We start from the raw sequence: 27,901 nt of genomic DNA on the forward strand, positions 1-27,901 counted from the left end.
GTACCCCAGTTCCCGAAAGTATGTTTGCAGTACATATCCTTGGAAACTCCAGAATCTTCACACTAGTTCCCTGAGCTGTGGGGTAAAAATGACTACAGTGGGAAGGATCCATAGGATGAATGGGTATTTCCCTCCCTCATAAAGTAGAAATATGAAACAAGACGGCAATTCTAATGAAGCCACAGGAATCTATGCTGTTATCAAAGAACAAAGAGAAATAAACTTGAAGCTTCTTATCATACTCCCATTTTGTCTCCGGGCTTCAAGGAGAAGGGAAAGTAATGGTGCACCATGGTAAAGTTCACAGGCTGGTGATTTCAGTTTGGTTGATATTCCAGAAATGATCCCCTTATGGAAACAAATTAATATACCTTGTGGCATTTCATTTGCAGCTACTGTAGGGTGAAAGCCTTTTCTTCCATTAGTATAAAAGGTTTGCCATCACTTGAGGATAAGGAACACTTGACTCTCACTCAAAGTTATGCCAGGTCTCTTGTTCTGTGTCACTACATGGAGCATGTAGGGATTTTTTTTTTTAGATGTTGATGGACGTTTACTTCTTTTCTTTTCCTTCCTTCCCCCCCCCTCTTTCTTTCTTTCTTACTTTCTTTCTCCATATGTGGTGCTGAGAATCAAACCAAGTGCCTCACACATGCCAGGCAAGTATGCTACCACTGAGCCACAACCCCAGCCCACATGTAGGGATCTTGATCAAGGTTTGGAGACTTTTTCTGTAAAAGGTCAAATAGTAAATGTTTTTTTCTTTGGTTTATATGATATCTGTTGCAACTACTTAGCTTTGCTATTATAGCACAAAAGTAGCCATAGATAATATGTAGATGGGGGACTGTGGCTATGTTCTAACCAAACTTAATTTACAAAGGTAAGCTGCAGGCTGGGATTGGCCCACTGACTGCAATTTGCCCACTCCTATCTTGACCATCATCATTTATGGGACATGATCCTTGCTAATCCTACCAGTGGTGACAATGTGTAGATAGGACCACGTGACAGGTGCCTTGTGATAAAGGGTGGGAGATATGGTCTGAGGAAATACAGGGCTAGCCATCCCAGTGAAATTTTAGGGGGAGAGTTTAAGAACCTAGAAAAGTGAGCTCCCACTAGAATAAGACACAATCCTTGATAAGCTTCTTTGGATTTTGGAGGCATTATATTTCATATTTAAATAACCTGCTCTGATCCATTTGTTGGGAAATCTGAAAAGCAGCCTTTGGTCTCTGGTTAACATTTTACTAATGTGGTCACACTGAGCGTCTCTATACTTGAGTGGAGGATGTGTTTTCTCCTATGTGCACATGGGTGGTGGTGGGCATGGGGAGGGAAGATGTTGTCAGATTGGTCTGAAACACAATCTGCCTACCTCTGTATCTTAGGAGTCAGACTCCTGGAAGGACTGTGGGGAGTGTTATGCATCATGAAATCGGAAAAGGTGACCGGGCCTCTCAGATTTCTTCCTAAGCTGAATAACAGCTTACCTCATCCTGGTGTTAAAGCTGCTCATGGAATTTGCTTATTCCATTGTGAACCTACCTTGTAGATAGATAAATTATGGGTGAATCTAACAGCAGAATACAGCTTACTTTTAAATTGTGGTAAAGGGGGCAAGTAAGAAAGCAAGCAGGTGGAAGAGAAAATTAAGAACATCAGGAAATGTTAACATTTCCCTTTTATTCACACACACACACTCACACACACACACACAGAGACACATATACAAATGTTTAATATAAAAGATTAACACAGAAAAGCACAAAGAAATTTTTTATTAAAGATAACAACTTTAACATATAGTTTATCCAAATGTAGTCTTTTTTCTATCCTATGAATACATATGTATATATGTATGTATAGACTCATTTATAGTCTGCTTTTTGAAGTTTGCATTATAGTGATCATCCTTCCATCTCAATGAATACTCTTATACTATATGATTTTTATGGCTACAAAGAATTGTCTCAAATGGAAAATGCCATAATTTCTTAACCAGAGCCCTACTGTTCTACACTTAGTAATCAGTGCTTCTTGCAAAGGTTATTGGCTGTGACCAGAAAATTGTATGGATATGTCTCCCCAACAAATCTCATCATATATGGCTTTATAGGATCACTGCACTTTATTGGAAGACACCTGAGGCCAGGAGTTATTCCACTAATTGAAATAATTAAGATATCTCTTTTCTCTGTAGATTTGTCCAATTCCCCTTTGGGGCATTAGTCACTGTAACTAATATTCACATCACATTTTAATGTAACCTCTGTCAGTTCTTAGAATAACATTTGTGCAGCAATGAATTTTACTAAAAAGACACAAAGTAGACTGCAAAACCTATTTATTACAATGTCACTAATGTGAGTCATTCACTTGGTAGGTACTTAGTGGGTGCCTAAAATAAAACCATTCCAGGAGAGTAATATCTTTCAGTGTTTCACAAACACTGAGATTCCACAATATGTAAGGTATTAAGAGATACAAATTCTTTCAGAGGTTTTACTCCCTATATAGAGGCATGACATTAAACCAAGACTAATTAAATAATAATACAGGAGATGTCACAAAGAAGTTTCTAGTGATGAGAATGATGATAAGGCCTGTAATTTTTTAAGATCAATCTTTGAAGCAATCACAAAGGACTTCATGGAAAAAAATACCAAGTCTTTTTTTTTTTTTTCCTGGTGTTGGGGATTGAACTCAGGACTTGGTGCATGCTTGGCATACATTCTACCACTGAGCTACCAAGCCCAGCCCCAACTGACAGGTCTGGAAAAAACTGAGAAGATAGAAATGAAAGAGGAGAGCTCTCACAAAGGGTCAGAGACAAGTAAGTGAAGATCTCCAGACGTGCTGGAGTGAGAGGTGAAGTCTGAAGAGTGATGTCCTAGAACACCAGGCCACGGGAATTGGCTCCGCCCTGAACATCATGAGAGGAAGCTACCTAGAGTAGAGTGATGTGGTGGCCTTAATTCCTTGATTTGGAAAGTCAGTTCTTCATCTTAACATCTTCTGAAATCTCTTGTTACAGACTTTCAATTTACATTGGAAGCTCAAACTGTTTTGCCATCCTTACTTACATCCTTCTTGCTCACTGAATGACATCCCTGTGCAGAAATTGGACTAGTAGTAATATCATTCTGTTATAAATTCAGATACAGAAATTGCAAAATTAAAGGTTCCAGTAATGGAGCCAGAATTTTTTCCTCAAATGTCTCGGTTGCTGTTTTGAAATGGTCTCACTATGTTGTCCAGGCAGGTCTCAAACTCCTGGGCTCAAGTGATCCTCCTGCCTCAGCTTCTCAAGCAGCTGGGGTGATGTGTTGGGCTCTAGAATGACTTGATTAAGACCATTCAGTGAGGTTCCTTTTGCTAGTATTTTTGTCTCAATGACTTTTCATGTTACAAAACAAACAAAATTGGAGACATTTTGAAAGTAGAAATAAAATCCTATAACCAAATTATAAACATAACAATTTAAATTTTACCATGTCTTCCCAGTCATGTAAAATGCAGGTTTATTTTTACCCGGTTGCAATAATATTGTATAAGCATTCTATGTTAAGCAATATACTACAAAAAATTAAGATGATTATTTTCATAGTGACTATTTTAAAATTTGTATAAACACCTTGGAGTAGATTTACTAAATTTAATCATACCTCTGTTAAGATGTTTTCTATTTTCCCCTGATTTGATTAGTGTTTTCCATCTGATATGTCAGTGGTATTCTGATAGACAGCTGGATTAAGGTGTAACATCATGTCAGTCCTTTTGGGAGGTAATGGGTGTGGGCAGGGGTAAGTTAAAGCCCCCAGACTTGTAGCCTCTTCTTAGCTGATTACTTCAGTGGACTGTATGAATATCATTTTCTATAATTCGACCCATTTCATTGTATGAAAACAATTGGTATGCTGTTTTGAAATGGTCTCACATTGATGTACTAATTTGTCTTCAACTTGTATTACTATTACTTGCTATTGAATTTGGGGTATATTTACAATTGTGTTTTAATTAATTTTAACATAGTACTTGCACATAATTAAATTTGAATAGTATAGAAAGGAAAGGAGTAGTAGTAAATCCCTCTCGAACTTCAGGTTTTCTCTTCCTTTCTACAGAACCCAACAGTCATTAGTTTCTTATGCATTCTTCTAGAGATATCTGAAGGAATGTGTACACACATATGCATGTATGTCTTGACGAACAACATTAAAAATATTTACTACTGGCACAAACAACAAGAAGGAAAGTCATGGTATATGGGATATGTCTGAGTGCACACTGCATGTTATCAGGCTTGCATGAGGTCCTTACTTTTATACATTAATTTGTCCTTGGCTTGTTTCATCTAGCAATGTGATCTGGAGATGGTTCCACATCAGCACATGTAAAGTGACTTCATTCTTTTCAGTGGGTCTGTATTTTAGCCACTTCCTATAGATGAACCTTTAGGTTGTTCCCAGCTTTTTGTTACTAAAATGGTTTTCCAACAAATATTCTTACACAGTACGAATTTATCTGTGGCTTCAATGTCTACACAAAGAATTACTGGGTAAATAGTATATGCATATAAAATTATGATCAACTTTATTAAATTTCCTTCCAAAGGTTTACTGTTTTGTTTTCACCAACAATGTATATGAGGGCCTATTTCCCAAACCCAGGCTAACTCAATATATCTGTATCAACCTAGAAGATGGAAAAATGGTGTCTCGCTGATTTTTTTTTTTTTTTTTTGAAATACTGAGGATTGAACTCAGGGTACTTGATCACTGAGCTACATCCCTAGCCCCTATTTTTGATTTTATTTAAAGGGTCTTACTGAGTTGCTTAGCACCTTGCTTTTGCGGAGCCTGCCTTTGAATTATCAATCCTCCTGCTTCAGCCTGTTGAGCCACTGGGATTACAGATGTGTGCCACAGCACCTGGCTGTTGTCTTGTTGATTTCATTTATATTTAAGATTAAATTTTAAATTTTGAATCAAAATTTTCTCTGCAATTGGAGCACATGTAATCAATGAACTTAAGGCAGAATGTCATGGTTTAAAAATTAGGTGTCCCCCAACCTCTCATGTGAGACAATGCAAGAAGGTTTAGCGGTGAAATAGTTGGGTTATGAGACCCTTAACCCAATCAGTGAATTAATCTCTGATTAATTGGGATTAACTGGGTGGTAGCAGTAGGCAGGTAGGGTATGGCTGGAGGAGGTAGGTCATTGGGGGTGTGCCTTTGGGGTTTATATTTTGTCCCTAGCCAGTGAAGTCTCTCTGCTTCTTAGTGCCATGTTCTCAGCTGCTTTCCTCTGCCACACCCTTCCACCATGTTCTTCTGCCTATTCTCCAGCCCAGAGCAAGGAGTGGGCCATCTATGGACTGAGATTTCTGAAACCTTAAGCCTCAAAATAAATTTTTCCTCCTCTAAAATTGTTCTCAGGTCTTTTGGTCACAGCAGTGAAAAAGCTGACTAAAACATATAGATACTAGAGGTGAAACACTGGGGAGAATAAATCCCAAACAAAAGCTGGTTGAGAGTATTTGCTCAATGATGAGGATAGAGATAATGTTTAATTCCTTGCTCTTTGCCAGTTCCCTTCCATCTCCACTGGGCAACATTTGGAATTGTGAGTTAGGAGAATGCATGGCAAGCTTGAGCCTTGTTCGAAGGGTACGGAAATCTAGCGACAGTTTGGTAGAGTCAGAGAGACCTGGGAAAATAACAGAGAAAAAAAAATATAACAAGACTTTAAGGACTATTTGATCTAGAAGAGGCTTAAAGAAATCCGTTGCTCCATTAACCATTTTTTGGTATTCTGCATTTCATTCCTTAGCAGGTTTTACTGAATGTCCATGCCTTAAAAGGGTATTGGATGGGCTGGGGTTGTGGCTTGGTGGTAGAAAGCTTGCCTAGCACATGTGAAGCACTGGGTTCCATCCTCAGTCCAGGACACAATGCCTTTATTTTATTTATTTATTTTTAAGTGGTGCTGAGGATCCAACCCAGTGCCTCACACGTGCTAGGCGAGCTCCCTACCACTAAGCCACAACCCCAGTCCACCCAACACACTTTTATGTGTGTATACATACATGTATATGTAGAAAGGCAACCTCAATGGAATTGAACCAGTGTTGTAAGAGTTTTTTTTTTTTTTTTTTTTTTTAAGAAAATGATAGTTCCCCCGAGGCATGATCTGTTCACAAATAATTAGCTCCCCAACCCAACCCCACTCATCATTTATTTTTTGAAGAAATGGTTGAGCAAGCCAGGAATATGTATGTCTACCCATAAGATCCTCAAATCAGGCCACTGAATATTCGACTTGTACACCTTGAATCACACAGAAGATATTCGAAAGGTAGAGAAAAATATAAAACCTCCTCCACCCTGAAATCCTGACCTCCCCTAGCAATATGTAAGAAAAACCTGTATTATTGCAAACCATACTGCTGTATGGTACTGCTGTGAGTACTGAGTTCATTCTATTCTATTTTCTTTTTCTTTTTCTTTTTTTTTTTTTTTGAGCTTTGGGTGTTAAAAAGTGAGGAGTAAGCCTTATTGAGGTAATACCCAAGAACGGGGCACAAACATGGATTTGATCCATTATGTTCCAGGTTTGCACATCGAGTCCCACCCCGACCAAGTCACCTCTTCTCTCTCTCTCTTTTTTTGTAAGCTTCAGTCCTGCTCTTTGTGTTGGCCTCCTTGGAGCTGTCCCCTGGCAAGCTAGGGATTCAGGATCGAAAACACCGCGGTGGTGGCCCGCCGCAGCTGCTGGCGTGGGCGAGAAGCCCGATGCATTCCCGCGGGGCGTTCTGGCTCCCCGCCGGCTCGGGGATCCCGCTCCGCCGTCCCGGGGAGCCCTCCGGCCCCCGCCGCAGAGCCGGGCCGGGCGCAGAGCCCCCTCCAGCGCCCCCTCCCCGGCGCGCTGCGGCTGGCGCTCCCCAGCGCCCCGCCTGACGCTGCAGCTGGGCCGGCGACTCGCCATTGGATTAAAAATAGCAGCGTCCCCCTAGCCCGGGGCCCCGGTGCCCGCTCCCGCCCCGCGGCCAGTTCAACCCGCTCTGCCCGCGCGCCCTCCCCGGCTCGGCTCGCGTCTCCCGCGCAGCCCACCCGCCCGCTGGCGCCGCGGCGGCCGGCAGACCCCGCGCTCCGGCCCGGCTCTGCTCGGCTCTGCTCGGTGCGCGCCGCGGCCATGCAGCGCCGGGGCGCCCTGTTCAGCATGCCGGGCGGCAGCGGCAGCAGGAAGATGGCTGCAGGAGACATCGGCGAGCTTCTGGTGCCCCACATGCCCACCATCCGCGTGCCCAGGTCCGGGGACAGGGTCTACAAGAACGAGTGCGCCTTCTCCTACGACTCCCCTGTAAGTGAGGAGCCTCCGGGAGGGTCGCGGTGCCGGCGGCCTGTGGCGGCCGCGAGCCGCGGACCTCGGCGGCAAGTGAGGCAGGGGAGAAGATGCGCAGCGGCGGCAGGGGACCTCCTCCTCCTGCCGGAGCGGAGTTGGCTCGGGGGGCACTGCAGTTCGGCAGCCACTTAACGAGCGCCCCAAGGCTGCTGCCGCCGAAGACGGGGTCGCCAGAGTGGTCTGCTGCGCTGGGTTGCTAGGCTGCAAGGGCCCCGATCCCCAGCTGCCTTCCCACAGCCCCGCCACTGTTTGAAAGATAGATGGAATCAAAGAGTGAGTTCCCTGCTCTGAGCTGCACGTTGCAGATCGTTTGCGCGCTCCCTGGGGTGAGAGTCGGGGGCGGGTAGGTGGTAGGGCTCGATCCCGTACCCCCTAAAACACAGCATTTCTCTTCCTGGGACCCTTTGCTTTGCCCCGGGATTCCCACTCCTGGACAATTCTCATGTCCTCTGAGCTTTTCTCCTTCCACTTTCCATTTCTCTCCACTGTTTCTTGGCATTAGAATGTCAGAGAAAATCTGGATGTCTCCACTTGGGCAGCAGAGATGGGGGTCTACTGGATTATGATGGTTTTCTTAAGCCTTTCTTCTTTTCCCTTCTAAATGAGTCACTTGGCTGACGTGCGCTAGTATAAATTATTAAAAGTTCAATCCCGAGTCGTGACCTCAGAGACTGGAGGGGAAGTTAACGACGCATCACCGCCCTCCACCCAGGACGGCTGTTGGTAGTTTTCACCTGGTTGTAAGTGGATGTGTGAGAACTAGAAGGAGGGTGAATTGTCCCTTTTGGGAGTCAAGATGGGCTTCAAAGTGACTCAGCTGTCTGGCGTTTATCATATCTTTTTGAGGACCGGGTTATTTTTATCCACCCACTTTAGATCTCATGTGTCACCCAGCAGATCTCAATGCATGGGGAGGTGCATGGATTGGAGGGAGAGACGGTCTCACAACAATCCAACACATTTTATTCATAGTATGTAGAGTATCCTTGAAGGAAAAAAAAATAACACACACACACAAAACAAATGAGTGCAAAATTTCCAAAGTTTCCTTTATTACTTTGTGGGTTGATATGGTTGGTTTCAAAGCATTATTGTTTGGTATGCATTGGACTCCCAGAATTATTATCCTTTCTCTGACGTTTAGTTTTTCTTTTGTTATTCCAGGTCATTTGGGGATAAAATCTAACTTACTTTTTTTTTTTCCTTTCAAAAAGATCCATGCAGAGAGGAGTGGAGTGGTTGTGTTTAAAACAGGATATCACGATCCCAGTACTCACAGTGACCATCAGCAGTACCAGTGCTTCCTGTTATCCACAAAATATTTGAGAATGTCTTGTGCAGATTGGCCAGTCCAGTTTTGGGCAGAATACACTAATAGCCCCTGAGAGTGGAGAACGATGAGGGTCAATTGCTAACTAACTTAAGCAATTGACAAGCCTTGAACTCTAGGAAGAAGAAAGTCTTTTAGGATTGTAGACGAGTTTCTTCATGTTTGATTTGGATTGCTCTTCAAGATTAGACTTTTTTATTGGAGAAACTTGTTATAAAGTATATGGCAGGTGTGAGAAAAAGCTGATTGTTTTAATTAACTTCTACAAATGGTACTGGGAATTTACTGTGTGCCAAATGCTGTTCTAGAAACATCTTGTCCAGTATAAAATGATGATTTCATTTGTATCACAGTAGTTCCTTGGGGGAGAGTAGGATTACTTACAAGTCTGATGAATCATTATATTTCATTATCTGTGTTCCAGGGGAGGAAGAGAAGGAAGGTTTTATACTAGGTATCTTAAAGCACAGTGCCTGATAATGTGAGGTATTTCCTTGTGGCACTTTCTTAACATTCGGTTGTGAATCCATTACACATTTCTTGAGCAACTGCTGTGTGCGAGCTCATACATGCATGGCTAAGAACCATTCAGAGTGAAGTTCATTGGTGCCATGCACATCAAAATGTTTTTAATTTACAAGAACTGTGGGACTATGGTAGAGAAAGGCAAAAACAAGTGAAAAAAATTCATCCTTGTATTGGATACTGGTGAGAAAGTTCATAGATAAAGATGGATAGAAAATCAAGAAGACCAGCATTCTAGGGAAGGAAAATTACATGTGCAAGCATATCAAGTATGAGTATCTTCTTATTATTTGCCTAGATTGTTTTTAAAAGAAAAAGAATGAATTGACAAGTAAGAAGAAGTAAGCTCAGAATCAAAAAGAGAGTAGATGGGGAAAGAGAGATGATGGGGAAAGTGTTTGATCTTGACTTTTTTGTGTGTGTGTGCTGGGGACATGCACTTGCTAAGTGCATTGAACCTAGAACATGTACTTGCTAAGCACCCACTATGCCACTGAGCTATATCCTCAGTACCTGATATTGTTTTTATATAGTCAGTTACAGAAAGCCACTCTAACTAATGAGGTTTAGAGTGGGATTGGAAGAAGACTGAAGCAACAAATTTTTATTATGTTTTGGGTACAGTGTGAAGACCTCTGCTATTCTTCACATGGTGGGATGTATTGAATGGAACAGCATGTAACTATTTTCAGTATTATTCTGCTTGCTTCCCACCCACCTTCTAGGGCTTGGTATATAGCAGGTGCTCCAAAACAGCTACTTTGGAATGAGGAAGAATTTGATTTTTCACCTACCTTTGTTCACCTCTCTGATTTGGTTTTATCCTGAGCTCTGTAATCCACTTCCCATCTGAGCATCTTTTAAAACATTCAATTCAAGTGGTTCTTCCTCTTGGAGTCATTTCCATAGTGCCCCCCACTAGACCCCATAAGCATCTCTATTGAACCACATGCTTATGTCTACCTTTGAGTGTGACCATTCCCAAGGCTAGGTCTTTTTCTTATTCGCACCAGCTGGCATCTATACCAGGATCTCAGATGTTTAGGAAACATACAAATTACATGGGTGACATATTCTGTAAATGGTGAGGGTACAACACATTGGAAATGCAGGGAAAGGAATCATGTGAGATGATCACATAGAATGTGGTTATTGGGGGACAACTGTGAAAGAGACAGCCAAACTAGCAGGGATCCAATTCTGATTCTGTCACCCAGATGGGTTACTCCTCTGGGTCCCAGTTTCTCCATGGATAAAACGGGGACCATAACAGAACTTAACTCAAGGAGGTTGTTCTGTGGATTAAATAATTTAATATGTAAAGTGTGCCTGGCTGATAAGTAGTCACTATATATATTTGATTTAAAAAAGAAAAGAAGTTGAGGGGGAGAGAGAAGGAAGAATGAAGGGAGGGAGGGTGGGAGGAAGGAAGGAAGGGAGAAAAGGAGTCAATTGTAAGTTGTGAGCCCAAGAATTTGATTGTCATATGTTATGTAGAAAGTTTCATGTGGTTCATTGAAAGTGGTTCACCCTTGTACTAACAGACCACCATGAAAATCTACTCTCATTTCTTGGCTGCACCTCTTTCGTGTCGAGGTTGCCAGCTCTGGTGAGACCCATCTATGACTCTTCCACACTTGAGACTCCTTTCCTTTTCTAAGGCCCTTCCTCTCATCATTATTTTTCAAGGCTCTGTTTCCTCCTCCCCCCATCCCGCCCCTTTAGACTTCATCCTTTCCTCTCAGTGCTTGTATTGCTTAGAGTCTGTGTCATATAATATAGCAGTTATAGTCTATCTTCCCTAGTTGGCTCTTCTCTTATTTGCTTTCCCCCATTTAATTCTTATTTTTAAAGCATTTCCTAGGTGTGAGTCTCCGTAGCAAGCATCTCAGGCTGCTCAGGAGCCTGCCACTCTGGTGCTGGTCACACCCCCTTGCCGTCTGTGTTCTGTGGACTGCTAACTATCTCAGCTGGGTCAGCTGGAAACGTGGATGTTGAAATAGTGCTTTAGAGCAGGCACTTTATTTTGGAAAGATGTCCTCAGAAATGGAATAGTGACCAAGGGAATAGTGACAAAGAGAAGGAAGGAAAGCCACTCCAAGAGTAAGCTACAGAGTTGGTTTCCGCAGTATGCAACTGGTGCTTAATCCCTCAGGGAACTGTGGAATGTTTCTCAGAGTCCTCCACTTGAGATATGGAAGAGGGAGATATTTATCTACTGGCTCCCATCCCCCACTGGGCAAGTGTTGCTCCAGGAGTGCAAAGGCCCTCACTCTTCCAGGTTTGAGGTTGTGCCCAGAAGGCTGAGTAGGATCTGCAGGCTTCGTATGACCACCAGCAGCTGAGCAGCAAGAGCTCCTGGGTGCAGCTGAGGCTAGGGCTGTTGGGCCACACCTGTTGTGACAATCATCTGCACACAGCGGCTATACCAAAATGGTGGTCCAAAGAGATATGAAACTCAGTGTAGAGTACCTCCAATACCTCTTTCTCCCTTCCAGCATCTGGGCTATTTTCTAAGAAGTACCCCGAACCCCAGTTCTCTGAACCCCAGTTCTCTGGATTGCTAATGTTGAAATGTCACGGTTGGTTCTCATCTTTCTTGGGATTCTTTGCAAAACTAGTGGTCAGAGTTCTGGTGGTCATGACTGGTTTAGGTACACACGAGGAAAGGCTTTGAGATCTCCATCTGCTTATGGGAAAACTTTATGTTAGGAGTTCAGTAAGTCCTTCTTTCTGTCTTTTCCTCCACAAATATGTATACTTTTTATATGCCTGGTATTATCTCAGGCATTGCTAGCAATAATGGCAGCTCAATAGTTCCTCATTTCCCTTCTTCCTTGCTCCTTGTAAACACTTTCCATTTTCTCTCTGTATGGCTTTACTTATTCTAGGTACCTCATCTAAGTGGAATCACTCAGTGTTTTACCTTTAGTGTTTGGATTATTCCACCCAGCATGATGTGTTCCAGGTTCATCCATGTTATAACGTGTTTCAGAACTTTATTCCTTTTTAAAGTTGAATAATATTCCTCTGTGTATATGTGTCGCATTTTGCTTATCCATTCATCTGTTGTAGAATATTGAGATATTATCAACTTTTGGCTATTGTGAGTAAAGCTGCTTTGATCATTGGTACAAATATCTAGGTCACTGTAGATTTTGTGCTTTTTATCATTGTGCTGTGCACATTGCCTAGAAATGCCTAGAAGGTGCTCACTTATAGGGAGCACAATAATGTTTTATGTAGAAGACTCTTCCTTTTTAAAAATATTTTATTTTAGTTGTAGTTGGACACAATACCTTTTTTCTTTTATTTTTTTGTGGTTCTGAGGATTGAACCCAGGGCCCTGCTTGTGCTAGACGAGCGCTCTACTGCTGAGCCACAACTCAAGCCCCAAGACTCTTCTAATGGATAAACTAATAAGTGATGGTAAAGCAAAATTTAGGAACTTACAGACTCTATTCTTTTTTGAAGAAGTAAACTTAAACTGAATCTAATTTACTTAGTTTCACTTGTCAAAAGCAAGCTTTATGACCTCTTTATATTCTGAAATATTTTTAGGGTTCCCGCAGAATTTTTTGCAGGGTTTCCATCTACTGGTTTAAATACCCACTGTATTAGAAATTAAAACAGAAAAACTTTTTAAACAATTTAAATAATTGCATTTCATTAGTTGCTGGGGTGGCAATGTCATGTAGCCTCTGAAAAATGCCACTGTAAACTGTTAACAACTTTTTTTTTACTCCTTTGATGACATGGGTGGAACCCAGGGCCTCAAGCAAGCCAGGACAGAGCTCTACATGAAGCCATGTCCCTAGCCCCATTGTATGCTATGAAAGAATGAGAGTGAAAAAGATAATCTCATCTTATGAAAATGTTTTTGACCTTCCAAAGTGCTTGGAGTGTCTCTGGAGTTTGCAGGGTTCCCAGGCCGTACCTAGAAAACCAAAGTACTAGAGTTTAGTTCAGAAAAGTACAGTTGCTTTCTCTGATCACATACCTTGCCTGAAACTTGTTTTTTGGGGTTCGTACTAGTGTATTAGTCTTAGTTCAACTATAGGTGTCATGTGTCACAGCAAGCACATTCTTTGTAAAGCCAATTAAAATTTATAGAATTTAATTGTCTCTTTTTGAAAAAAATTGGAACCGCTTGGGTTGTGAATTTTTGGCTGCTTCAGGGGATACCAGGGATCGAACCCAGGGTTGTTTAACCACCAAATCACACATCCCGAGTCCTTTTTTGTATTGTATTTAGAGAGAGGGTCTCTCTCTAAGTTGCTTTAGGGCCTTGCTAAGTTGCTGAGGCTGGCTTTGAACTTGTGATCTTCCTGCCTCAGCCTCCTGAGCTGCTGGGAAAAGTTAAGAATTCTTTATTCTGTTGATTGACTGTGAACTTCACTGTAGGGTGGTATGGGTAACTTAAATGCTACAATCTTGATTTTTTCCCCCCTTTTGTACAGTGGTTAGGTGACTTTTCTTACCTCTTTCCTGGGAAGTGAAGCCCTGTCTGCTGGTTTCAGGGAGCAGAGTGGGAGAAGGGGACTGGAATGGCCTCAGTATCTGGATATTGGATCCAGGCTGGATGTTGACTATCGGTTCTATCCCTGTCCCTGTTTTGCTAGGCTTTCTTCTCTATCGTAGGACTTTGAATCTGGACACTGTATTTCCAGAGTACTTTGACAGCAGGATTCTGGTTTTGATTCTGCTAGTAAGAGATTTGGAAGGTAAAAGAAAGTGAAAAGCTACTATTACTCTTGCAGCTATGACCCATGGCGAATGTGACATTTTTCTGGCAGCTTCTGGGAGGCCCCCATGGGACTTGGAGCCATCTCAGTGATGGGGCACTTGAATCCCCTGTGCAGTTTCTTGTGATTTCTTAGACATTCTGATTTCCTGAACAACAGTGGTGGTTTTCCTGATCTTTCTTCTCATCACCCTTCCAAGGATTTTGTAAATTTTGGATTTCCTGAATTAAATCTCTTCCTGTCTGAAATATCTAGAATAGTGTTTATATTTCTCACCAAATCTGGTTCACACACATTTTCTTAGTCACTGTATTATCAGATGGTACCTCTATTTTTAACGGAGCTCATTCTTGTACAGTCCTGAGACCTTTGCTGCTGTTGTTTCTGAGGTACTAGCGATTTAACCCACTAAGCTACATTCCCAGCCCTTTTTAATTTTGAGACAAAGTCTTGTTACATTCCCAGGGTGGCCTTGAATTTAGGATTCTCCTGTCTCAGCCTCCAGAGTAGCTGGGATCACAGGCATGTGCCACTGTGCCTGGCTGAAACCTGGCACAGGTGAGACTTTTGTTTTTACCTGCTTTAGAAGGGGTGGTGGTGGTGTGGGGGAGGGGCTGCTTGCAGTGGAGAGGGATCTGGGTCTCTGACCACTCTCTGGACAGATATTCAACCCTTCCTCCTTATTTTAGTCTCTGTTTCACCCCAACCAGGAGTTACCTGGAGTTGCCAGTGCCGGAGTCTTTTGGAAATTCTGGGGTGTAATCAGGTTGGATCTCAGCCTTCCTTGCTATTGGTCTAGGACTCAGCTGTCAGTCCCTCTCAGACCTTATCTAGTCACAGTCTAGCTTTATGGCTACAGTTTGTGTGTTTTTATTGGGGCTTCAGAAAGGAGAGAAATTAATGTCTGGGTGCCATCTGTCCTGTGTACCATAAAGTCCTACTTTTCCAAAGTAATTATCAAGAAGTCACTTGTGTCTGTTTTTTGGCAGGGGCTAATTACCTTTTAAGTAGAGTTCTGGGGTATAAGAGATGATACTGATCCTTCCAGGAAGGCTTTTTTGGGGAAATTCGTTGCCTTTTCTGGTCTGAATCTAGACTTTTGTTCAGTCTGAATTCTCGCTTCCTTCCCCTGCATTCCTGCTCCCAGCCTATGGCTCAGTTAAATATACTGTCATATAAATATACTTTCAGTGTTCCAGGTCAGGAGATGTACAAAATAATTCACTCTGCTTTCCTTTCCCTCTCTTTGTAATTTTTAAAATTGTAAAATACACATAACAAAAAAAATTTACTGTCTTAACTGTGTGTGTGTGTGTGTGTGTGTATTTGTGTATGTGTGCATGCATGAGGGTATGCTTGCACGGGCTGGAGATTGAGCAAGGGCCTTGTGCATGCAGAGCTTGAGCTCTACCACTAAGTTCTCCCTTATTTCCCTTATTTATTTATTTTTTAAATAATTTTATGCTGTTTATTTAGTTTTTTTTTTAAAATGTGGTGTTGGGGATTGAACCCAGTGCCTTAGATGTGCCAGGTAAGCTTTAGATCATGGAGCCACAACACCAGCCCCACCTTAACCATTTTTAAGTATACACTTCAGTGGCACCAAGCACCTCTGCATTGTCCTGAATTATCACCTCCATCACCTCCCAAAGCCTTTAGTCTTGCAAAACTGAAACTCCACCCATTAAACACTAACTCCTTCTTGGCCCCTTTCTTCATCCCTGGTGGCCACCATCCTTTCTGATTTTGGGTGGCTGTGTAAATGCAGATGACGAGAGGCATGGTCTCTGTGGATGAAGAGGCCAGGACTCCATGCTGCCACTCAACATTCAGTATTGTAGTGACCTGTGGAGGACACCCTTTGTCCCCATGCACCTCAGAGATGTGAACAAGGCTGCTATTTTTAGGGCTGGAACATCAGGACAATGCAACAATGACAAGAATTTAACGAATCCCAACGTGCCTCCAGCCTGAGAGATTGCTTGAGGTGCAGAAGAACATGTGCTTTCCATGATAAGATTAAAAATGAGACATTTTGTTTGGGGTTAATTAGCAAGTATTACTGCTTATTTCGAGCCTATGTCATATGTTTATTATGAACCAAACATAGAACTAGGCACTTTTATGTACATCATCTCATTTAATTATGGTAGTAGTTGACTTGTAAGATACAGTTGTTACTGTTGCTGCTGTTTTACAGCAGAGAGGTTAGACAGTGTGTTAAAGGACTTGGTCAAGACTGGTGCCTGACAGAGACAGGAATGGAATCCTGATGTGTCTTGTAAGGGTAGACCCTGAAGCACTGACAGGATATTTACAGGGTGGCCCTTAAAATGTGTGCATTGAGGTTTCAGGTCTGGGAATAGTCAATAAATAAATTTGGAAGAGTTCCTGGATTGGACAATTGCATGGGATCTGAATAGGTGTCATTTTGGAGGAGGAAAGGACACAGGTATGGAGGTAGAGCCAAGCTTAGCGTGTGTGTGAGAGAGTGAGCTGTTTTATGGAAACTAGGGTCACTGGGGAGACAGAAGTGCAAGGCCGACTCCTCCATGAATTACAGAGATCAGTCTTGATAAGATTATGGGCCAGCCAGTTAGGAGCCAGAACAACATGAGAATGCTAGTCATTTAGTGCTGCTGTTCTGGAAGTGGAGTGGATAGATGGGGAGGCTGGGACCTTGAATAAGAGTGTAGATAGGAGGCTGCTGTAGACTGGCAGGGAGTACTTGCCCCAGGGTGATGATGATGGGGACGGAGATCTGGGGTGTTGGGGGGGGTATACCCAATACAGAGTTTGATGAAAGATAAAGGCTCAACTTAGGGACAGAATATACAGTATTGAAGGAGTGGGAGGAACTAAGGCTGACTTCCTCGCTGTAGCTTGGGAGATGGAATGTGTCGAGGACCTAAAGAGGGAAGGTGAGCGAGTCAGTGCAAGCAGTGAAGGACTGAGTGGCCCCTGGGCAGTTGGCAACTGGAATGGAGCCCAGAGGTCAGGGTTTGGATTTCAGAGTCTGGAGATTCCTAGTTTAGAGACTGGATTTGTGAGTTCCAGGAGGCAATTGCATTGCAGGAGCCGTCGTACATGCAGTACATGGGGGCTTCCTGGTTCATGACAGACAGTCTGGAGTCAGCGTGCTGTGCATACACCACGCAGGCAGTTGGCCAAGAGGCAGAAGGTTCTTTAAGTGAATTACAATTATGAAAACTTTCTCTTGCTTGAACCAAATGTTGCTAATTCTTTGGGTGTGGCTGTACACGTGGTGACCAGGACATAGATGTCTCAGTCCCCAGTAGTCCTTAGAAATAGTCTTGGTGGCTTGGCAGTGGGATTAGAGGATTGGTTGGCCACGAGGAAAGAGAACATACGGAGCAGGATGGGGGGCGGGGGGAGATATAGGAAGCGGGGTGAACAGGTTGCATTTTTGGGGTAAAACTTCTGAATTGATCCTTTGAATGTGACATTTGGTGGGTTCTGTCATTGACTGTTCTTCTTCTGGAAGAAACCTTGGTTGTTGTGGGTTATCTCTGCAGGGTCCCAGTTTAATTGCTGGACACCATTTGATGAGAGTAGGTATCCTGTGGGGACAGTAACCCTTGGGTTATTTCACTAACATCTCAGAGCCCTGTCCCTTGGGTCTTGAAACTGTTTCATCAGGGAGCTGTCAGCCAGGAGTGGCCACCTCCCAGGGCCCCCGCTGTCCACTGGAGTTGGAGGAGTGGAGACCTCTCTTCCTCACGGGAAAGCCTGGCAGAGCACCTGGCACAGGCCACTCACTTGAGTGGGGTGGCTCTCCTTGGCCTGCCCCTCCTGCTTTCCTTGAACTAAACAGCCTTGGAAAAAAAGGAGAAACTGCTCTTTTCTTCAGGCCCTCGCAACCATGTCTGTGCTTGCTGACAGCCACCCACCTGTCTCTTGCCACCAAAATGACATCTGCTTCTCAGAGGCACGAGGCAGCCTATGGGGGCCAGGCTGGACTGGATCCAGACTCCCTCACCTTACTATTTGGTAGCCACATGACTTCAGCAAGGGCTTGGCGTTTACTGAATTTTTCCAAGCCTGGGCTTTCCTCTCTCTAGGACCTGCCTGCAGGGTTGTTGTCACCGGGCTGCTTGTGAAATGCTGGTAATGCTATCGTCCCTCACTCTGTAGCCAGAGGGTCTATGGTGGAAGGAGATGACCCTTTTCTTGGAGGTAGGGCAGGGGGATTCCCCTGAGAAGAAGGTGGCATGGTGATCAAAGGGTCTTGGGGTTGCCAAAGAGAGAGATCCTGTGTGTGACAATCTTGCATGAAGGTTTGTTCTATAGTGAAAACCACAGCCATGAGTAGTTGCTGGCCTCTTTGAGGAGAGTTTAGCTCAGGGCTATTATCCATACTTAAATCAGCTCAGAGTGATGGGCTTTATGAGTTAGCCTGGAAACCCAGTCCTCGTGGCTAGCATAGTTTATCAGGGGAAATGCATCCTGAAGAAAGCCATTAGTTTTTTTTTTTTTAATGTTTTTATTAGTGAGTGCATTGTAATTATACATAGTAGTGGGATTCATTGTGACAATCATGCATGCACACAACGTAATGTGGTTCATTTCATTCCCAAGCACTTCTCCCTCAGTCCCCTTCCTCTACTGGTATCCCTTCTATTTATTTATTTTAATTGATGCATAATAATTGTGCATAAGAGTGGGATTCATTGTGATATATCCATACATGCACATAGTATAATTTGGCCAATTTAATTCCCTAATACCTAACCTTTCACACCCTTCCTCTCTCTGCATTGATCTCTTCTTTTACTCTACACTTCTCCCTTTTATTTTCATGAGATCCCTTTTTCATTCCTTTTCTTCTCTGGAGTTTCTGTATATGAGAGAAAACCTTTGATTTTTCTCAGTCTGGCTTATTTCACTTTGCAAGATGTTCTCCAGTTTCATCCATTTACCAGCAAATGACATAACTTCATTCTTCTTTATGGCTAAGTAGAACTCCATTGTGAATATAGACCACATTTTCTTGATCCTTTCATCTGTTGACAGGCACCTGGGCTGGCTCCACAACTTGGCTATTGTGAATTGCACTGCTGTAAACACAGGGATGCATGAATTACTACAATATGCCGATTTTAAATACTAAGGAGTGGAAGAGCTGGGTCATGTGCTAGAAAACCATCAGTCTTAAAAAATGAAAATAAAGGACTAGCAAAGGGTGTCCCGTTGACAAGGTAGTTTCACATTTTTCTTTTTTTACATATAAGCTGGGAACTGCATTTATGGGTTATAGCTTCACTTTAGCACAGCTGAAGGTGCTGAGCTCAGAGTCTTCTGAGCTTCATCTACCAGTGGCTCTTATAGTGCCATTTGTCCTGTGAGCATTGTGATAGAGGCCCCTCATTTTCTCCTCAGCCCTTCCCCAGAGGTTGCCGGTGACAACATCCTCATTGCTCAAAATACTTATAGCGAGGACTCAGTTTTCTATTTAAGAAAAAAGTGAATAAATGACACTTCAATAAAGCAGTACATTTATAGAGGCATCAAATCCTAGTTGTTTGGACTCTGCGGTAATTTAGTGCATCCAGGCTGAGCAAGGTGTAGGAGTCCTCTGGATAAAGAAATCTAACTTTCCAAGTGAGAGCACACTTCAAGAATCATTACTGCCTTCACATTTCTCTTTCTTCCCCCCATTTTGTTTTTGACTGGCATTTAACCCAGGCCCTTTACCATTGAGCCTCATCCCTATCCCTATATCTTTTCTTAACAATTCAGGGCCACAATCATGATTTATCAATGTTTAGCAGAAAGACCTAGACTCTCTTGGGATTACATTCATTTTTTTTTCTTCTTAGTTTAGGTAAACAAATTTATTTCAGTGGCTTTTCTGTTGAAACCAAAGTTTTGGATTTTGCAAATACTGTGTTTTGGTAATTCTGTTTTACAAATTCCTTGTTATCCAGCCTGTTTTCTGATAATGCTTTTTCTTTATTTCATTTCCCATTTCTATGTGTCTCATGCCTGCTGCCCTTGATCTGGAACCTTGTTTTACTTTTTATTACACCTTTATGCCTCATCTGCATGTACTTAATGTTTGCATTTTTAAAATTGCCTGGTTTACTCTAGAAGCCAGAATGTCCTGGGATCTGTGCTCTGGATATTGTAATATCTGAATGCATGTCTGCCATTCATATATGGAAATACCCCAGTGGTACTTACAGGTAGATGGTTGCTTGGTGAAAGCAGGAGTTGGACAGAGAGCGATGGGGTGTCTTATGGCACAAGGAGTCAAACCAGTTAGCAGTTGTCCTGAATTCCACCCTTTCCACTCCTCCCTACATCTGACCTGTGTTCTATGTCCATGGGTGCTGTTCTAAAATTATCTCCTAAATCTGCCTAAGTTGCCCCCTCTCTGCTGTGAGCCCCTTTCCCTCTTTCTATCGCCACCTCTCCCAGGCTAAGCTACATCTGGCCTTGATTAGACATAGGCTATCTACAAGAACTTTCTGGGCTGGGGATGTAGTTTAGTGGTAGAACACTTGCCTGTATCAGCACTGTCCAGTAGAGTGGCCACTAGCTGCACGAAGCACAGTGAGCACTTAGTGTGTGGCGAGTGTGTGCAATTGAGAAACTGAACTTTTAATTTAACTTTGATTACCCTCCTGTGGCTGGTGGCTGCTGTATTGGACAGTGTGAAGCTAGACTGTACAGTAACCTCTTCACTGTATGCTTTCTTGACCTCTTCCCTATGATTCTTCCTCAGTAGCCAGAGTGATCTTTTAAGAATGTAGATGAGACTGGAAAGCCCTTCAGAGGCTGTGCATCCTGATTAGAGTAAAGCCCAGCTCCTCTTCTACCCATTCTACTGTCTTTCCTATTCCTAACCTCCCTCTCTTCTCATTTCCCTTTTTCTTATCCACTGAACTTCTATACCCCCACCTTATTTGTGTTAGCATCATACATGTCAGAGAGAGCATTCGGCCTTTGGTTTTGTGCCCAGCCCTTCTAAATCTTTTATTTAGAAACAGAGTCTTGCTAAGTTGCTGAGGCTGGCGTTGATCCTCCTGCCTCAGCCTCCCAAACTGCTGGGATTGCAGGTGTGTGCCATTGGTCCTCTTATCCCTGCCAGAAGTTATCTTCTACATCTTTTTTCTCTCCCCTAAGGAGATGTAAACATAAGGGCAGGGCCTTGCTGTGTCTCTATTGTCATTTGTGGATTGTGGAGGGACTGAAGCCCTTGGCTGCCCCACATCCATCAACTTCTCTTGTCCCCTGGAGGTGACATGACAGCATCCTTCTCTTTCACAGCTTGTTTTCCAGATTCCACACCTATCACCCCCTTCTGCAGTTGAGGATGGCTTCCAGCTGGGGTAGTGTTCTCCATCAGTTTAGTTTTTTTCTCAGTTGTAATTACATTCTTCTCTCCCTCCGAGATTATACTCCTTATTATCTCTATTTTACTTGTACATTCCCAGATTTCCTTAGCTACAAATCTCAAGATAATCTCTTAGTTATTTCAACCATCATTTTTTTGAGGGGTACCAGGGATTGAACTCAGGGCCACACAACCACTGAGCCACATCTCCAGCCCTATTTTGTGTTTTATTTAGAGACAGGGTCTCAATGATTTTCTTAGCGCCTCACTTTTGCTGAGGCTGGCTTTGAACTCCAGAGCCTCCTGCCTCAGCCTCCCGAGTCTCTGGGATTATAGGCATGAGCCACTGCTCCCAGCTCAACCATACTTTTTTTTTTCTTTAAATATTTTATTAGTTGTTGGTGGCCCTTTATTTATTTTTATGTGGGGCTGAGAATCGAACCCAGTGCCTCACACATGCTAGGCAAGTGCTCTACCCTGAGCCACAACCCCAGCCCTCAGCCCTACTTTTTGAGTAGTAAGAATATATAGCACCTCAAAGCTGTGCAGTTGGGTTGCTGAAACCAGGGAAATCAAATAAAGGGAACATTCAAAGACTGTTCCATTCTGTGTACCTATATTTGGGTTCTAAATACATTCAGTTAAGAAAAATTTGTTGTTTTTTTTTAAATTAAAAAAAATCCATTCTTGAAGAACCTAAAAATGCCAAAAGACAACATGAAAAACATCCCGCCTTATCCTTCCATGTTGAGATAACGTCATCATATGCCAGGCAGAGGGAACATCTTGTGTGTGTTATAACATCCCAATGCTGTTTATTTTACCTTCTTTCTTTATTCAAAAAAATACAACGCACATATTTTCTATCAGTAAATGTTCATGCATTGTCAATTTTAAGTGGCTGATGAGTATCGCCTTTCAGGGATATGCCATAAATTATTAATCATTCAGGTCACTACCTTTCAAAACTCCAAAAAAAGCAAATTTAGTTAATTTTCTTCTTCTTCTTTTTTTTTTTTTAAACAGCTGATGTTCTCGAAAACACCATGCCCTTGTCCCTTGTCTCTTTTGCAAGGGAGTGTGAGTCACAGTGCTCCATGGTGTTAGTATACAATTTGTGCTGGATGTGGATTTATTGTGACTCCATCTCCCCACCTCATGTTTCTCTTTATGGCAGTGACCTCTTGTTTTGCACAGGAGACTCCATCCTGTGGTTATGAAAACAAGCACTGCTCACGACTGTTTCCTGAGTGCGTTGCTCACATGTGCTCATTCTCTCTTCCTGTCTCCAAGAAACACCACGGTAAACAGAGTTCTCTGAACACCTACTGATTGACAATGCGGTGTATTTTTATTTAAAATGACTGTTCATTTGCTACTTTGAAACACTGTAACCTTGACCTTTGTATTCCGGAATGTTTTAGCATTCTCTTAAATGGCAGGCAATATGAAAGAAATGACCTTGTCCTTGAAGTTGCTTCTGAATAAGTGTAGGGTAATACAATGTAAGTAGTAATGTACCTATGTATATTGAAATGCACTGGAGCATGGGATTTAGCAGTATGCGGGCTTCTGGTGCTGCTCCTGTCTCTTCTGGTCTGATCCTGCCAATGGGAGACATTTCAAAGGGAATGTTATAGAGCTCCAAGAACTGTTTTTGGACTTTCTTATTATTTTAGGTGTCAAAAGAAGTCTTGCATCTTGGTCAAATTTTTGGTTGTTGCATTGTGAAAATGATCATTAGAATCCTAGTTAGATTAATGCAGAGAAGTGCACCTTGGTCATTCTCGTCTGGGTGTCCCCTGAAAATAGGAGCCTGACAGGGTTCAGGGTGTGAAGATACCATCCACTGTCCTGAGGAACCACTCTAGGCCGACTTGGGCCCAGTAGGTAGAAGGGCTACAGCAAGGTAAACAGAGTTCTCTGAACACCTACTGATTGACAATGCGGTGTATTTTTGTCCAGACTTCTGAAAGTGACCATAGCCAGAGAGACCTGAAAAGCTAGCTGGCACCTCATCAAGCTGTTTTTCCACACATGGCCACCTCTTGAATTTTGATGGTCCCTATTGTTTAGTTTAGCCAAGACGTAGGTACCAATGCCCAGAGTAAGTGTTTAGAAATTTCTGCATCAATTTGACATTGCAGCCACATCCAGGTGTGTGATCAGTGGATTTGTTTGAACAGGGTAGAGATGCATTTGGATTTTGTGGCACTCGTGTGCGAGAAAGTCCATACCTGGTCCCATCTGTGACTGAGTCATGTGCAGTGGGACCACGCAGTAAATGAAAAACACAGCAAAGCCGGTTTGTCATGCAGCGCAATAGTTTGGGAAGCACTACTCCAGACCAACAAGAAATAGTTGGGGGTGCCAGGGAAATAGTTCAATTGTTTTGTTTGCCTCTCATGCACAAGGCCCTGGGTTCAATCCCCAGCACCACCACACACACAAAAAAAAATCAGTTTCACTTCAGACCTTTTTCACTGTGTGGCCTCCCTCCCTTTGTCCCCTTTCCCACTTCTCAGCTTGATGTTGCTCCTTTCATTGACATTATTTTTCTGTATGCATTTTACATGACCCTATACACATTTTTATACGATTATGCACACTTAAGTTCATCACTTAAAATAACGTTATTGTACTCTATTGTTTTAACACCATAGTATCTTAGCCCCTCTATCTGGGACCATTGTTACCTTTTCTTTTTAAGAAATAGTGCAGCTGTGAATATTTTTGTACAAATTAGCATTTTTCCCATTTTTTTTTTTGTTCCTGACATTTGTACCCAAAGAGATATACTGCATCAGAAGGTCAGTTTTCTTGTTCTCTAGAAAAATCTGAACTGATTTATATTGTGGGAGTACATTTTCAGGTCTTCTCTGTGATTTTAGGCTGTGCAATTTTAATTTTTGCTGGTTTAGTAGGCATATATATATGTGCCTCAATATTGTTTTAATATGCTTATTTCAGGAGGTTGTGAGGAAGTGATGATTTGATTTTTGAATTTTGGCACAAAATCAAATGTGTGAAAATCTCTTATCAAGGTGAACTTGAATGTTGATGTCTTGTAATTTTATCAGGTCTTACATAGTTTGGATATGAGCTTCTGGTCATGATAGATTACATCTTTCCCCTTTCTGCTATTGTTTTCTGTTTGTTCCATGACATTTTTAGTGTAAAACTCTTTTATTAGTATTTACATTTTAATACTGAGTTATGTCATCTCTGATGATATCCTTTATTCTTGGCCAGAAATTATTTTCTACTTCAGAAGTGGAATAAAAAGGGTATTCTGTTATTTTCTAGGCTGTATTTTTAATTTTTTTTTTTTTTTTTTTTTACTTTTGAAGTGCTGGGGCTGGAGTCTAGGGCCCTGTGCACACTGAGCATGTGCTTTACTACTGAGCCATACCGGCCCCCTTCTGTCAATTTTTATTAGTGATATTTCTCCCTTTTGTTTCTTACAGTTTGACATATATTAAGCAATTATCACAAAATATATCTATTTCTGGATTTTATATTTTATGCTATCATTTATTTTAAAAATCAACTTAATATGTATTTCATTTATAATCTGTTTTATGTTTATTTTATCATTTTGTGGTACTGGTGATTGATCCCAGGGTCTTGTGCTTGCTGAACACTTGTTCTATCTTGCGCTATACCCTCAGCTATGATGCAGTGTATTTTTTGGTAAGGTTTATGACTATGACAGAGAACATGTTTATTTTTAAAAAAAACTTTCGAAAACACCTAATCAAATGTAATATGTTGTCTTTTGTTAAATGACTTTCTAATTTTATCTAAATGATCTCATTTAAGAGGAAAATCTAGAAGCACATGCTATATAATAGTTTATGGGTTTTATTGCATACTATTTTGCAGACAAGTTTTAAAAATCCATTTGCAAGTGTTTGTTACTAGTATATAAAATAGCCATTTACTGTTATCAGTTAAGTCATATCCTATGACCTTGCTAAATTCACTTATTTCTTCATAATCTTTATATCTTTTATCTCTGTCTTTACTCTTATTTGCCTTTTTTCAATCTACATGCTACAGTAACAGGCACATAGTTGAGCTAATGCTGTTACAATGTTCTTGTTGTGACAGGACTCCTCCATAGGCTGGTTTATAAACCACAGATACAGTGGTGGAGATTTTCATTATTAGAAACTTAAAAAAAAATTAATCCTGAGTTATTGGAACTTTAAAGATTACTTTTTATATATTTGCAATGAGCATTAACATTTGTTTTGATATTATCATTTGTATTCTACTGAAATGCAGTGTAAGGAATTTTGATAGGTCGTTTGACAGGTGTTTCAGAAGTCCATTTTTTGTTATCGGAGGGGTGAGATTAACAGAAGCTTAATGAAATCCACTTCCTTGGAGGAAAGGTGTCTGCTTTCATAGCTTGTGTTTATAGAGAAGAATGCTAAGCAAAGTGAAAAGAAAAAAAAAGAGAGAGAAAGATGAAGTTGAGATTGAGAATTAAGTATCAAAATGTGAACAGTATCTTTGCTCGTTTTAGTATTGTGTCTTTAATTCAATAAAGGTGTGTGCTTTGAAATGAGAGAAAAACAGAGATTCAAATCTAACCCTGACAATTCCAAGCTGTGTGAGCTTGGGAAAGTGATTTATCCAGAGTGTGTTTTGTTTGTTTGTTTGTTTGTTTTTAAACTATAAAGATGAAAATACTTATAAGCAGCTTGCAGTGGTTAGTATTAGAAATAATATACCAAATGAAGCTGGCACATATTGCGCACCTAGTAAACCTAGCTAGGATTATTATAGGACTCTACCCTTTATTATTTACTTTTCAAGTTATTTATTTATTAAATTGTTATAATTTTATTCATATTTATTTATTCATGTGTACAGAAATGAAGGAAGCAATATCTTTGAAGAACCCTGTCCTGCTAAAAATATCTAACACTTTGTGTTCCTGGACACTTGCACTGATGAATGTGGAGGAAAGTGATTAAAATATGACAGTGACTGGGGCTGGGGATGTGGCTCAAGCGGTAGCGCGCTTGCCTGGCATGCGTGCAGCCTGGGTTCGATCCTCAGCACCACATACAAACAAAGATGTTGTGTCCGCCATAAACTAAAAAATAAATATTAAAAAATTCTGTCTCTCTTCTCTCTCTTTAAAAAAAAAAAAAACTTTAAAATATGACAGTGACAATGATGTCAGACCCTTTGCCAAATTTCTTTCCCTTCCTCTCCTTATCCCCTTTTGAAGAGTCAGACAAGCCTGTTATTTTCCAGGGTTTTTGAGGCTCTCACCTGACTGTGAAGGTTGTCTGCATTTGCTAAATGGAGGGCTCAGCTGTCCAGGAACACCCGACACTCAGGGCTGGACTGTGAGTCATTGGGGGTCACTGCAGATCACTGCAAGAGCCAAGGGGACGTTCAGCAGGCTTTGTCTCCAAGATTTATCTCTCTTTCCCTTCCCTTTTTCTGACTTCTTGGCCAGGCATCCTTGGCTAATGTTATATCCTGTCTCTTTCTTCTAGAACTCTGAAGGTGGACTCTATGTATGCATGAATACATTCTTGGCCTTTGGAAGGGAACATGTTGAAAGACATTTTCGAAAAACTGGACAGAGTGTGTACATGCACCTGAAAAGACATGTGCGAGAGGTGAGATGAACATTTTTGGAGAACTTGATTTAATATCTTCCCTGCAGCATTGTCTTAGCATGTTTTATCATACAGAGAGTTTACTATGCCTGCATAAATTCTGATTCTCCTGGATGATGGAATTAAAAACTGTACTGTTTGTAGAAATGCATGGATTGTCCCCAAACCTAATCTTAACCAGTTTTCTTTTCTTCCTCTAGAGCTCTGATTGGAGTTGTCTTAACATGAGTTAAGACAAGGATTAACTGGGTAGAAAAAATAAATTTAAGTTTAACTGGGTATGGTGACACATTGCCTCTAATCCCAGTGACTCAGGAGGCTTCGAGTTTGAGACCGGCCTTAGCAACGAGGCTGTAAGCAACTTAGTGAGGCCCTGCCTCAAAATAAAAAATAAAAAGCGTTGGGGATGTGGCTCAGTGGTAAAGTGCCTTTGGGTTAAATCCTCAGTGCTAAAAATATATAAATAAAAATAAATTTAAAAATGTAGAAAAGTATAGAAAATAATGCCGGAGATACTCATCATAGACCTCAAAGTCAGAACTGAAAACATTAAATGCTGTTGCTTCAGAATAGTTTTTTCCTCCTTTTTTAAAAAATTTATTTTTTATTGATGGATTATAACTATTCCATAATAGTGGGATCATTATACTTTTTTTCCTTTTTTTTTTAATTGATAGGAATGTAGCTTTCCTTCCCTCCTAGGTGAAAGAATCACACCATTACTGTGAATCACTTTTTCTCATTCTCATACATGTCATTATATTTTATTTAAATATGTGTATTCACGAACAATGCATGGTATAACTTATAACTTCATGTATTTAAAGATGTAGATACATGTGATCACACTTCTACTTATATTTCTGTGTAGTTTTCCCTCTC

At 41.5% G+C, this 27,901-nt stretch overlaps 1 protein-coding gene across 1 annotated transcript in view; it reads left to right on the forward strand.

The window, feature by feature from the left end:
* Nucleotides 1–7,144: 7,144 nt before the first annotated feature.
* Nucleotides 7,145–27,901, forward strand: part of Usp13 (ubiquitin specific peptidase 13) — a 104,423-nt gene continuing 83,666 nt past the window's right edge. Inside the window, exons 1-2 of the mRNA XM_046466887.2 lie at nucleotides 7,145–7,369; nucleotides 26,894–27,019. Of these exons, the coding sequence (XP_046322843.1) occupies nucleotides 7,202–7,369; nucleotides 26,894–27,019 (294 nt within the window). The 5' untranslated portion in view covers nucleotides 7,145–7,201. The remainder of the gene's footprint in view (nucleotides 7,370–26,893; nucleotides 27,020–27,901) is intronic.

The sequence above is a fragment of the Marmota monax genome, unplaced genomic scaffold, assembly GCF_021218885.2.
Source record: "Marmota monax isolate L192 unplaced genomic scaffold, Marmota_monax_Labrador192_F-V1.1 WCK01_AAM20220418_F8-fsc00074, whole genome shotgun sequence".
In the NCBI taxonomy this organism is placed as follows: Eukaryota; Metazoa; Chordata; class Mammalia; order Rodentia; family Sciuridae; genus Marmota; species Marmota monax.